Source organism: Acartia tonsa, chromosome 5, assembly GCF_053477335.1.
Source record: "Acartia tonsa isolate MP-2025a chromosome 5, ASM5347733v1, whole genome shotgun sequence".
Lineage (NCBI taxonomy): Eukaryota > Metazoa > Arthropoda > Copepoda > Calanoida > Acartiidae > Acartia > Acartia tonsa.
The window spans coordinates 27,633,343-27,646,748 of NC_137264.1; the positions used below are offsets into that span (position 1 = coordinate 27,633,343).

General features: G+C 30.5%; 1 protein-coding gene across 2 annotated transcripts in view; it reads left to right on the forward strand.

Moving 5' to 3' along the window:
* The first annotated feature begins 1,792 nt into the window (after nt 1-1,792).
* LOC145319175 (G-protein coupled receptor Mth-like) overlaps nt 1,793-13,406 on the forward strand; it is a 59,043-nt gene continuing 47,429 nt past the window's right edge. For both annotated transcript variants that reach the window (XM_080161087.1, XM_080161088.1), the window contains exons 1-4: nt 1,793-1,926; nt 9,035-9,120; nt 11,417-11,474; nt 11,935-11,985. In XM_080161087.1, the coding sequence (XP_080017213.1) occupies nt 1,841-1,926; nt 9,035-9,120; nt 11,417-11,474; nt 11,935-11,985 (281 nt within the window). In that variant the 5' untranslated portion in view covers nt 1,793-1,840. The remainder of the gene's footprint in view (nt 1,927-9,034; nt 9,121-11,416; nt 11,475-11,934; nt 11,986-13,406) is intronic.

The window sequence follows — 13,406 nt, forward strand, 5'->3', positions numbered from 1 at the left end:
GATTTTTCCGATCAAAGTACCTTTGAGCACCTTCTAATTTTTTATTTATTAATAAAAAAACAATGAAAAACTAACTTTAATATTATGGAGGGGGGGTTCTGTGTATAACAAGATTATTTTACGGAAGAATCCGGAATTTGTATAAATAAGTAATGTCTGGTTAATTTTATCAACAAAAAAAAGACATCAATCGACTAATAATTAAGAATTATAACCAAAATACAAATGTTTAAATAATCACCTTTAACTTTTCTTGTCCCTGAGGACAGTGTGATTTTTATGCGTAGCTTCTCTTTGACGTGCATATATACATACCATGTAAGTCAAAGTATACAATTTTCAAATACTTTTTTAGTGACATATACATTAAGATATATAAGTTGGAAAGAATTTTAATGTTAGAGGTAGATTTGAAATCTGCATCAAATTTTAAGGATTTTATATAAAATTCGTTTTTTTTGTATAATTATTTATCTAAAAGCGGAAATTTAAGTTAATTAATTTTGACATCTGTAATTGGTGGATTGAAAACTATCTGCGCTCTGATTGGAGCAGCTTAAGTGTCGTACATCATAGAGCGCAGGTAGTTTTCATTCCACCTATCACGGATGTCAAAATTAATTAACTTAAATTGTATTTGCGCTTTTAAATAAAGAATTATACAAAAAACGAATTTTATAAAAAAATCCTTAAAATTTGATGCAGATTTCAAATCTACCTATAACATTAAAATTCTTTATAAAAACTTAAAAACTTATATATCTTAATATACATATATGGTTCTTCGGCGTTTGTCCTCAAAGTGCCTTGTTGAGCACAGAAACCCCCCTTTATTTCATATGTTTTACATCAGATCAGGTTTGGTTAGAAGATTATGTTGGTGTCAGGTCAGGGTTGCCCCGAATAGAAAAGCGACAAAGTTCAAGGCCCCGCAGTGATAGGGTCTCCTGCTATTCTTACGCATAAACCTTTTTTCAATTTATATACAAAATAAGGGAGTGGGGTGGTATTTGTTCACTAATCATTTTTAAGTAAAGCACTGTTTACTGTTTATTACATATTTTACAACTTTTTTTATATTTACTAAAATATGATTTGCAAAGCGTACTTCAAACAGTAAAACACAGGTAGGTAAAGATCAAATAAGCATGCTTAAATTAATCTGCATTCATTTCTCTCTTCCAGATTATTACTTTAAGAAGACTTTATTTTAACAACTAGTTCTTTGATTCTACGACCTTTGTCTGGTAGTCCTAACTGTTAAATGGGAGTGTCAATGGAATATCTTTTTATTTTCAATTATCGCCTTACAATTGACATAGCTGGAGGGGGTCATATGATTTTTTTGGATTTGACAAAAAAAGATTGTTAGGCCAAATTAATATTTATTTGAAATCAAATTATTTTGGATAAATCGTTCTGTTTAATTGTTATCAGCACCGAAGAGACCACATGCAATGATAAGTTTGTTTACTTTAGGCCAGCAAAACATCTCTATAACTAACACTGTGTTAGACCTTCCGTCTGCCTGTGAGTTGTTTGTTTTTTTAACTATAATTTAATCGGCTGCAATACTAAAAATTCATCTAAATGTTCTTTTTTTTTACATATGATTAAATTATTTTTTTGGTTCTTTCTTCTTGCAATTTTGGGGACAAATGGAATTTACTTAGCTGCTACATGAGATAGACTTCTGAAATTTAATATTAATATTCTCTAAGCATAATTATATTAATATTCTAGCTTCGCTTCAGATAAATATTATGATTCTTGTTTATTTCAGAGTAAAAAAACACAATTTAAACATAAAAATGGCATAAACAATTATAAAACAAACATTATGAAAATTTTTATAAAAATTTTAATTTTAAATGTTTTGATATTGTCAGTAAAATGTAATATCTCACTACGCCATCATTATATAAGGTTTGTAGTAAAACAAGAATGACAACATCCATAAAAGCGATGCTCTAAAATCAGAAGGAAGAACAAACGAACATTAACACTTGCAGAGTGTAATAACTGAATAAGCAAAATATAAACAAAAGTTTAAGTAAATTTGTTGCAAAACTGCCTAAATAAAGGATACAGTAAAAGGACATACTTTTATTTTTTGGATTTGATTATAGAGATACCTAGGTTATAATACTGTACCTTGTTGTCCTAAGAATCATTATTCCAAAAATCAGATAAATAGGATGAGCGTATAATACAAAAAAAAAGTTTACTAAATGTTAAAAATCAGCAAGTTTTAAATGGACGTATGTACTTTTTGAAAATGGTTATAGAGTATTCCCGCCTCCTAAATCGGATGTAAATCTTATAGGACTCACCATACAAAGATTGAAATCGATAGGACATCTTTAACATGTCTAAATTAACGAAAAGAGCTAACGTACGTTCGAACCGACCCTAACGATTGAAAAGCTTTGCTTTTAAAATTTACGAAGAATTATATCCTATTTTACATTTAAATATGTTTTGAAGCATGACCGACACACACACACTTTTATGGTGACCCCTAAAATGGTGGGTCTGGCTCTCTGACATATCTCAAATTTGGCGAACTTAAAATTTTGCAACGCATTGATAGAAACAAATAATTTCTACTTATGATATTTACATTCCATATTTAAATTTAATACAAATTATTAAAGAATTCAATTTTGTATAGCATAGATTATAATTTTAAAAATTAGCGACGGTATCGCAGATTTCTTCGCAGGAAACTAAGTAAAAATTTTAATCAATTCTAAGATGACTTTACAGTTTATTTTTAGTAGCGAATTTTATGTTTAACCTTTAACGGTTGGTCCCCTTTATTGACCTTAATAGGTCGAGGGTAGGAGAGGAGGGGGGGGGGGAGAATTGAACGTTCACTCTGTTATCTCTGTTTCTAATGTGCATGTCCCCTGTTTAATATTGAATTTCCGACAATAAGTGGATCAAAGTAATTTTTACTTTTTATTGAACAACCTTGTTTTTAGGTCCTTTTTTACTTAGAAATTTCAAAAGGCTGTAATTTCTGTACTCTTAAAGCTAGAAGAAGATTTTTTTTTTTAGAAAATGTTTACCTTTATGTATATAATATTAGAAATCTTGAAATTTCGGCGGCGGCAGCAGTACTTGGTAGTTTCCGGACGCTGCAGACAGAAGTCGGCAAGAAAACGGCGTTGGATTTTTATGAAATTTAAATATGTCATGTATACATGTTAGAACAGCTTAGGTTTAAAATTTGAAGTCTCTAAGTCAAAAATTGCGGTCACAAGAGCCTTTCAAAAAAAAAAGTTCATGAATTCAAAGGGTTTGTTGTTTGATTGATATGTGGGGGGGGGGCGGATCTGACACTTTTGCGTAACCAGGGAGTATAGGCCTTGTCTTCAGAGTGAGAGGATAGGTTTTTTGGGAAAAAAGTTTAGTTTTGGGGTGTATTTTCCTTATACAGTGTGTTTTTTTTTATGAGAACTTTTTTGAAAGCCAATTTACTCCACTTATAGTTATCAGAATTTAATGATTAATGGCTTATTTTCTTCGTTTATTAAGGGAAATTATGAAACAACCAAAAAAAATTACAGTTTTTGTTGAAAAAGTACAGTAAAGTTGAAAATTAAAAACTTAGGTGACAACATCTAAAAATGGTTTTAGCGCATTTTTCTTATGCTCAAATCTTCTACCCTTTGCAAGAAAAAAATTGGATTTTCAGTAGTCGACTTTGGGGGGCCAGTACTTTCTCCCTGATTGAGATATGGCCTTCAAACTTTGACCTATTCTAGTACATGTCCCCAATAGTATCTGTATAAATTTATAGCTCTATATCTCAACTTTGAAGCGTTTTGCAGCCATTCTTGCAAAAGGTAGAATATTTGAACATAAGAAAAATGCGCTAAAACCATTTTTAGATGTTGACACCTAAGTTTTTAATTTTCAACTTTACTGAGCTGGATCTTTAAATTGTTTATAGGTGATTTAAACCGGGGTGATTCATTCAGCGCGCCATCAAATTATTAAATACCAATCTTTAAATAGAAATGGCATGGGCGATTCAGCGCGGTCAGTTGCGCCGAACCGGCGCAGCAATGCCACTCAACGCTAAATCGGGGTGATTCATATTTAATAAATAAATATTTTTTTTAAAATTAGTTTAATATTTTATTGCAAAACTATAGTGAAAACATTTTTATAGTTATTTTTAAAATAAATTATATATTTTTTTATATAAAACACCGTACTGACCCATTTATAAAATTGTACTGGCACGTATGGATATGTTATTGAGTGTCGCCAGCGATCTAGCAACACCGCGCCGAAAATCTTTTAAAAATCCCTGTTTTATAGGCGAGCTGTGGCTAACCACCAGCGCACCTACGGTTCACCTCTGAATCGCCCCGATTAAGCGCACTATAAAAACGTTTTAAAGATCCAGCTCTGTACTTTTTCAACAAAAACTGTAATTTTTTTTGGTTGTTTCATAATTTCCCTTAAAAAACGAAGAAAATAAGCCATTAATCATTAAATTCTGATAACTATAAGTGGGATAAAATTGCTTTCAAAAAAGTTCTCATAAAAAAAACACACTGTATTTAAAATTTTTTTGATAGGTCTCCAGGTTAAGGTGCTGCAGGCTGGAAGGTCACTTCTGGACAGGTATAAATGAAAAAAAAAATTTGTTTGAAGAGTTAGAGATAAACTTATTAAACTAAATATGTATATTTTTGGATTTTATGAGCATATATGAAGAAAAAATAAAAATCAGCCTCTAGATTCAGGTCCTGCAGGCCTCCAGGTGGATCCTGGACAGGTAGAAGTAAAAATTTTCACTTTTAAAGTTAGAGCATAACTTCTTTAACAAAAGTTGATACTTTATGGATAGTATTAACTAATTTGAAGAAAATTTTGAAATTGGGCTCCAGGTTCAAAATAAGTTATGCCCTAACTTTAAAAGTGAAAATTTTCAGTTTTTACCTGTCCAGGATACACCTGGAGGCCTGCAGTACCTGAACCTGGAGCCCAATTTGAAATTTTTCTTCAAATGAGTTAATACTATCTGTAAAGTAGCAACTTTTGTTAAATAAGTTATGCCCTAAATTTAAAAGTGAAAATTTTTAGTTTTTACCTGTCCAGGATCCACCTGGAGGCCTGCATTACCTGAACCTGGATCCCGATTTCAAATTTTTCTTCAAATATGTTAATACTATCCATAAAGTAGCAACTTTTGTTAAATAAGTTTTGTTCTAACTTCAAAAGTAAAAATTTTCAGTTTTTACCTGTCCAGAATTTATCTGGAGGCCTGCAGGACCTGAACCTGGAGCCTGATTTCAAATTTTTCTTCAAATTAGTTCATACCATTAATAAAGTAGAAACTTTTGTAAAATAAGTTTTGTTCTAACTATAAAATTAAAAATTTTCAGTTTTTTTGTTCTAACTATAAAATTAAAAATTTTCAGTTTTTACTTGTCCAGAATTTACCTGGAGACCTGCAGGACCTGAACGTGGAGGCTGATTTTTATTTTTTCTTTATATACGCTCATAACATCCCAAAAGATGCATATTTGGTTGAATAAGTTGATCTCTAACTCTTCAAACTATTTTTTTTTCATTTATACCTTTCCAGAAGTGACCTTCCAGCCTGCAGCACCTGAACCTGGAGACATATAAAAAAAAATTTAATAAAATATTAGGAAAATACACCCCAAAACTAAACTTTTCCCCCAAATAACCTAACCTCTCACTCCTAAGACAAAGCCTATACTCCATGTTTACGCAAAAGTGTCAGATCCGCCCCCCCCCCCCCCTTAAGTAATATATCTAATACAAAACAATAAGTATACTAGACATTAACCCTTAATAGTGAGGCCCCTTGCCGCACATTTGGAGGTAGGGCTCAACGCCCCCCCCCCCCCCCTATTATCTCAGTGCATGTCCCCTGTTTGATAATGAATTTCCGACTAAAACTGAGCCTAAGTCAATTTTCGCTTTCTTCTCCATTTTATTTAACAACCTTTGTTTTTAAGTCCTTTTCTACTTAAAAATTTCAAAAGGCTGTAATTTTTTTTATCTTTGAAACAAGAAAAATATTTTTTTTCAGAAAATGTTTATATTTATGTAAAATTTATATTAGAAATCTCAAAACATAAATTTCGTCGGTCGCAGCTGTACTTGGCACCTGCCAGCCGCCGCAGTTGGCGGTCAGCGGGAGAACGGTGGCAGATCTTCATAAAATTTTAATACATTATGTAGACGTGTAAGAAAAGCGTAAGTTTAAAATTTGAAGGCTCTATGTCAAAAATTGCGGTCACAGGAGGGTTTTAAAGATTTCTGGAGACCTCGAGGATCAGGACCTGCAGGATCATACCTGGAGCCTGAAATTGACTTGAACACCTATATTTCATATAAATTAACCTATTTTAAAGTTAGTATGTTTTTCAACCTATTTTTTAAAAAATACACTATTCTAAGACATGAAGATATATTTCGATTTTAGCAATCATTTTCAATTCATTTTGTCTTAAAAAATATAGGTATGAGACATATTAGATAACAGCAAATATGATCAAAGATATTAAACATACATTTATATAGAACAATGTCACAAATTATTTTGAATCTTAGGTATGACGACTGAAAAAGTTTTTAAAAAAAGATTAAAACATTGTTTTTTTAAATAGGAGGAGTAGGGAATAATTCTTGGCCTTGTTTGAGTTATGGGGCGGGGCATAGTTTTAACCAGAATAGCTAACTGTCCCATAATAATAAACTCACATACAGACGGACAGACCCTAATTATAGAAAAGCTTTGCTTTTACAAAACTAATATTTATTCACTCACTAACAAAATAAAAATGTTGGCAGATAAACACATTTTTAAAGCAAATCTACTCTGTAACTCACTTTGTTTTTCTACCTGTTAATCAGTCATTCTGTTTGAAAAGCTATGAGGAAAATACAAAAAATTAAAAATAAAAGCAGAAAAAATGTTACATAGACAAGCTGACAGACATTTCAAATTATAGATAAACTTCGCCAACAATTTCAAGATCCATATTTCAACTCCATTTATTCATGCAAACATAATTTACTTTCATACGAACACATTAAAACACATGCGACGCATGCAAATTAATTGATACTTTATCTGAAGTCGCTTGTAAGCATTCAAATAAAAGATACTAAGGAATTGGATATATTTACGTATATAAAATACATTAAAATACAGATTTTTATTTTTGTTTAAATTTTAATTATTGGTGGTGCATAAACCACCACTTTTTTTAACGCCCCCATAAAACGTTCCCATGTATAAATTGAAGAATTATTTCTCTTAAAGAAAGGGTATTAAGTACAAAGATAAATCGTTTTCTAGTAGCGAGGCTACTCTATTCCTTCTAATATTACAGAAATTTTACATGAGTATTAAAGTAAATATTATAAGATTAGCACTAGTATTTATAGTTAAGGCATTCGGAACCTTGTTTTCACTTATTATCCACGGAAAGATGTCTATAATATGATGTGGTAAATTACTCAGCAAAATTTATTTAGAATCTAAAATATTTTTATAAACAAGATACAAAATATATTTCTTTTATTTAATGAAAAAAAAATAATTTCTTTTATTTCACGAAAAAAATATTTTCTACTTTACATCCCTTTTGTCCTTGTTAACACCGTACAAACTTTGTACAGCAGAGAAAGAGTGGGCAATGACAATAGTACCCAAAGTTTTAAAATAACGTTTTTTCATTAGTTGGCTTAACAATTTTGGGGATTGGGTCAATTTAAATTGGTTGCTTCATTAGGTTGATTGTTCACACTTTTCAACCACAAATTTTAATCTACTGAAGGGGTTATTCTAAGTATCATCATTGGGGTATATATTAAATTATCGGCCATTGTCTTATTATCTTTATCCCTTTAGATCCATTATACCCACTACTGTATACCCCTTCTAATTTAATTTGCTTTTGTGTATTGATGAAACAATATATGCTGAAGTGATAGCATGCGGAAATGAACGCCCACCGTTGAATTGGTACTTTCCCCCCCAACTAATTTGTCTAACTACGCCTCCCACAATACAAAACTGTATAAAAAGTTGTAAGAAATTAAGACGGAAAAAACTCGAGATATCTGTCATGCACGTAATGCGTGGACCCACTTTTATATTATGGATGCGCATGTAAACATTTTATTCAAATAAAAAACATAATTATGAGAATTTAGGGGTTCAATAGCTTCCACTAAATTGTCATGAATGTAATTTGTTTCATATTAGCAATATAGCATAGAAAATAGTGGGGTTGTAATCATGTACTTTGATTTATTGCTATGTTGAAGAAGAAGTTGGTATTAAACCAATGCGATACTGTTTTTTTTTCTTTATTCGGAGGTGATGTTTTAATGTGAATTTGAACTTTCTTGACTTATATTTAATCAAATCTAAGACATCAAATCCCTTTTAGATTAAACCATTACGAACCCCTCCCTCCCATGTTTAGAGAAACAAATGATATTTTTATTTTAGTTAGGTAGGTAGGATTTTATTAAATCTAGTGCAACGCAGGAATAGACAACTCATTTGATTAGGGGAGGGGGGGGGGGGATACACTTATATTTCTTATCTTCATGATATAATCTACAAACACGCCTTATGATGTAATGCTTAGTTTGTAAAAATGTGTTCTATGAAACTATGATTTCCTCAATCATTTTTCTTTTTATATTTGAACAAGGGCATGATATTAATCTTCCATAAAAGTATTCTTTCCCTGTTTCAACAATATTTGTTGTTGTTATTCTTGTTATTAGGGCGGCTCCTTCATATTGTTTTATAAAAAGTAACAGGATGACCGTCTGTCTTTCTTTCTGTTTATGCAAAAAAAAATTTAAAATCCACCTATAATTCATATAAAAAATATAAAGAAATGGCCATATATGCCTCTGGGGGCGTACCTGTTAGTTTTACATATGGAAACATATAGTTGTTAACTTGATATTGCTGAGCTACTTATCAACATAATCCTTGGTGTATATTTAGTAAATGTTGTGGTGACTATGAAGAGCTGCAAATACAAACATTCAGCTGTAAACAAACTAATCAAAATATTACTCAAAAATTTACAGGTAAAATATTCGATTTGAAGTCCAAAGTAACATTTAGACTATCTTTTTATACTACTAGCGGCTGCATTCTTAGAATCTAGGATCAGCTCTATATTCTAATGATCTGAGACGGATAATCAGAACCCAAAAGACTTTAATTCTAAAATAACACTTAAAAAAACCACCACGGGACCTATGTAAAGCTTCCCAATCGGTTCAGTAATTATCGTAATCTTAAGCTAGAAAGGTTGTTTTTTTTCTTTTCTTGCGAAATAGGCTAAAACCTGCCCTTGATAGTTACTAAGCATTAAAAAATAAGTACATATACACATCTATAAAACAAAAAAAATATAAAAAGGTGAAATAAATATTTTTCTATGAAAATCTGATGCTTTTTTGACCTTATTATGTGTTTATGTATCCAGTAATATACACATGATTAATCAGGGATATAGGGTTTCAACAATTGATATAAAGAAAAGACTGAAAAATATTGGGAAGTTGGGAATGGAGACTCCAAGTAGACCAAGAATCTTATTTTAAAAAATACAATTATCTAAAATACTGCTTCTAAAAGACATGCTTGTGTTTGAAATCTTCTCAAATTTATGTGAAATTGTCACAGTTAAAACCTTAAAACAGTGTCCTTATATTTTGGTGTTACAAAACTTATCATAATGAATAAGAAAAATGTGTTAAATAGTATAAAAATAATTTTAAAATATTTGTAAACTCGAAAAAAAAGTACAAAATATGTTCAGTTTAAAAACTGATCCCGAATTAACTCCCCACGCGTACTCCCTGGGAATTACGTATTCACAAGAAAATATTATTTTTCTGCTAGACGTAGATTATATGTATATGATATGTATTATGCATATAGTCAGTTTATTTTAGTTTTGGATGCGTGGCATCTCTAAAATTAATGATCCTTCTCAACATTCAAGCACTTATTTAACTTTAACTTCTTCCTTATTTTTAAAAATATTTTTAATGTTGTAAATTAATTATAATTTTGTTTAAAAGAAGTGCAGCAACAGCAAATATTTAACTAAGCTATAGTAAGGTGTTGTATTGCATCAATTGTGAATAGTTGGCATGTGTAGTGTATGTACATGTTCTAATTATAAGTTGGCTAACTTCTTTAAAAGTTTTATTATTATATCAAATGTTTGCTCGTTTAAATCTTGCTAACCACAAAACCATTTGAATTATCCATAGTTATAAAAGCTTTAAATAAGTTCTGAGATAGTTTAGGGCTATTTTGTTGTCCGTTTTAGGTTTTGGAATTATCAATTAATGCTAGGGCCGCATTTGCTTGTTTTGCACAAAAAAGTATTTACTTCTTTAATACTTAAATTTTGCACATTTTGAAGGATTTTTTCCATCTCTGGATTTATGTGTTCTTTTTCATATCCAATAATGCACATATTAAAGCTAGACTAATATTCTAATATTTATCAAGGATTCCATGGATAGAGAAATGAAAATTGTTCTAAATTTTTGTTTTATTTTCATTTTTGGGGGAAGTTCTAACGCAACTTTTATTCTATTAGCACTATTTTTTTATTATGTTATTGTTAATTAAATTTCTTCTAGTGAAATTTGCCATAGTTATGTAGCTTGCAAATATTTAGTGAAAATGCAGATAAATCGTCCATTGTCATATCCTTACACATATACATAATATACATAATAATATTAATTTACTTTCTAAAGGCAAAACAGATTATTTCCTAAAAAGTTTTTCTAAAAGCAAAACTTTTCTAAAGCCCTCTGTGTCTATTTGGGAAATGTGTTAACTAAAATGTATGTTAGGCTTTAAATACTTTTCTGTTGGTACTATTACTAAGTTATGATTATTCAGTATCTATTTTCTAACTCACTATGCCAGTGTAGCTGTACTCTTGATACATTTTCTAAATGATTTTATACCAAAACAGTAGTTTATGTCAGTATGTTACACTTTATAGTGCCCTCCTCCTGTTAAGTACTAGTTACCCCATCCTTTGCAAGGTTGCGTGTTTTTATTAATATTTATTTTATCGCATTTTTAATTATTTCTCATGAAAACTAATATTGTTATCATCTGTTTTGCTACATATGGACGTGATTATCATTGTTCTTCCAATATTTCTTTATACTCATAATATCTTATGACTCAAAGTTGTCCCAGAATATTTCTTTCATACAACATTTAGCAATTTGAACGATGATTTTAAGGTATACGGTGGTTTACTTGCCAGTAATCTAATAGAAAGCTTAAAATGTCTAGAGACTAGGAAGTAGCCAGTGATGATTATGAAATTATATTTAGAATTAACAGTGGCATCCAAAGAAGTGACAATAACCCGTGGAGATTTTAATAAATGCAGGTATTCTGTATTCTAAAGTATCTGGATATGTGTAGGTGTGTTTGTTCTTGGAGAACTCTACAGACCACTAGACCAATACTTTAATTTTGGGAAATCTTTGAATATGTTAAGGGAGATGGCATATTTTAATATATATATCTCCATGAGCGTGCAAAACAGGGTTGTCTCCACCCCTTTAAAACGAGATACTTTTCCTTAAGATTATACACCTCCCTTGTAAAACCCATTGTACACCAATAACCTTAAAATGTGGAACAGGTTAACTGGGAGGGGGTTTATATATTCTCTCTTTTAGGAAACTACCGCTACTGAATTTAAAAGTATTAGAAAACTAGCAAAAAGTGAAGTTTTGCATTTAAATTGTCTTATTTGCATGTAATTTTTTTTGGGGTCTCATTATTAGATAAACAAAAACTAAAAATTTTCAAACTTATCTTCATTTATAATTTTTTCATTTCAGTGAAGGAGAAATTCAGCATTTTAAAATTGATAACATTACTACAGATGGAAGGTAAAATATGATCTATATTGGCGAAGCTATTCTTCAAGCATTTATGTTCGAAATTGTATCACTACTTATACACATAATTGTCATTGTTTCTTGTAAAATATACTTATTTTACCACTTTAATTAAATTTGCTGTGGGTTAAGCTATTTTAATAATGTGAAAAAATGGGTAGACAGACAGATTAGACATTTTCTTAATCTAATTAAATCCAGGAATCTCAAGGGATAGGACAATGGACATTGATGTAAATAAATACTGAATAATGATAAAAACTGCCCCTATCTGTACTAATGATTGAAACCAATGATTGAAAATTATGGACACTACTAGTTTAAACCATCCAATCAAAATTTAATTAAAGTTCATTAAGTTTGAAAGGCAAAAAATGTTTTAAACCTTTTGGAAAGAGTATGATTTACAGTCCAAAGTCCCTTAACTTTAAATCTCTAAGTAAGATATGTTATGACAATGAAATACATATTTAAGGTATTATGACACCTAAATAAAATTTAATAATATAATCAAGTCAATCACAGCTTTACTTAAAGAGTAGCTCTCCATTTTTGTTTCTATTAAAATTTTATTGTGTGCTTAATAAAGCAATAATTACGGTGATATAACTTTACTATATATGCAAATTACTAAAACAAATTTACACTCAAATATTATACACTTATGATAGAAAAAAGAACAAGGATGACGACATCCATAAGTAGCGAAGCACAAAAAATCTTGGATGAGAATATATACAAGTAGATTTAAAGTGTATTTATTAAAATCAAGAATAGATTTATTGGAAAAAAATAAACATGAAATCATTTCAATTTGTTACAAAGTTGTCAAAAAATCATAAGGGAGGTGTACGCCACTGACTGACTCTAAAAATCAAACGAGCCGATCCCTTTTCCTCACTCTCTCCAAACTAATTTCCTCACTAACATACTTGCGTACATAGTGAATGATAGGGTAACTTAAGAATGTTGTTATCCTTGTTTCCATAGAATGAAAATTTGATTAACATAATAACAGACAATTTGTATGACAATGACATGCTACCAAGAGATCTAAAGGGATAAGCCAATGGCCGACTAATTTATGTACATCCCCAATGTTATTACACAAAATTACCCTTTCTGTAGATTAGTGGTTGAAACCTATGGACATATAAAACCAACTATCAAAATTTATTAAAAGTCCCCAAAGTTGCTGAGCCAACCAATAAGAAAACGTTATTATAAAATTTTGGGGAATTGTGTAATAAGCAGCACGTTGTACCCCCTCTCTGTCTCTGCCAGCTACCAGGGAGGGCTAGGACAATGTTAAATTGATCTACAACCCTTTCTTACCCCAATATTTTAAAGATATAAATTGCAGAATTAAAATGAAAAGAAAGCGGACAGGCACAATTTTAACGTCCATTGTC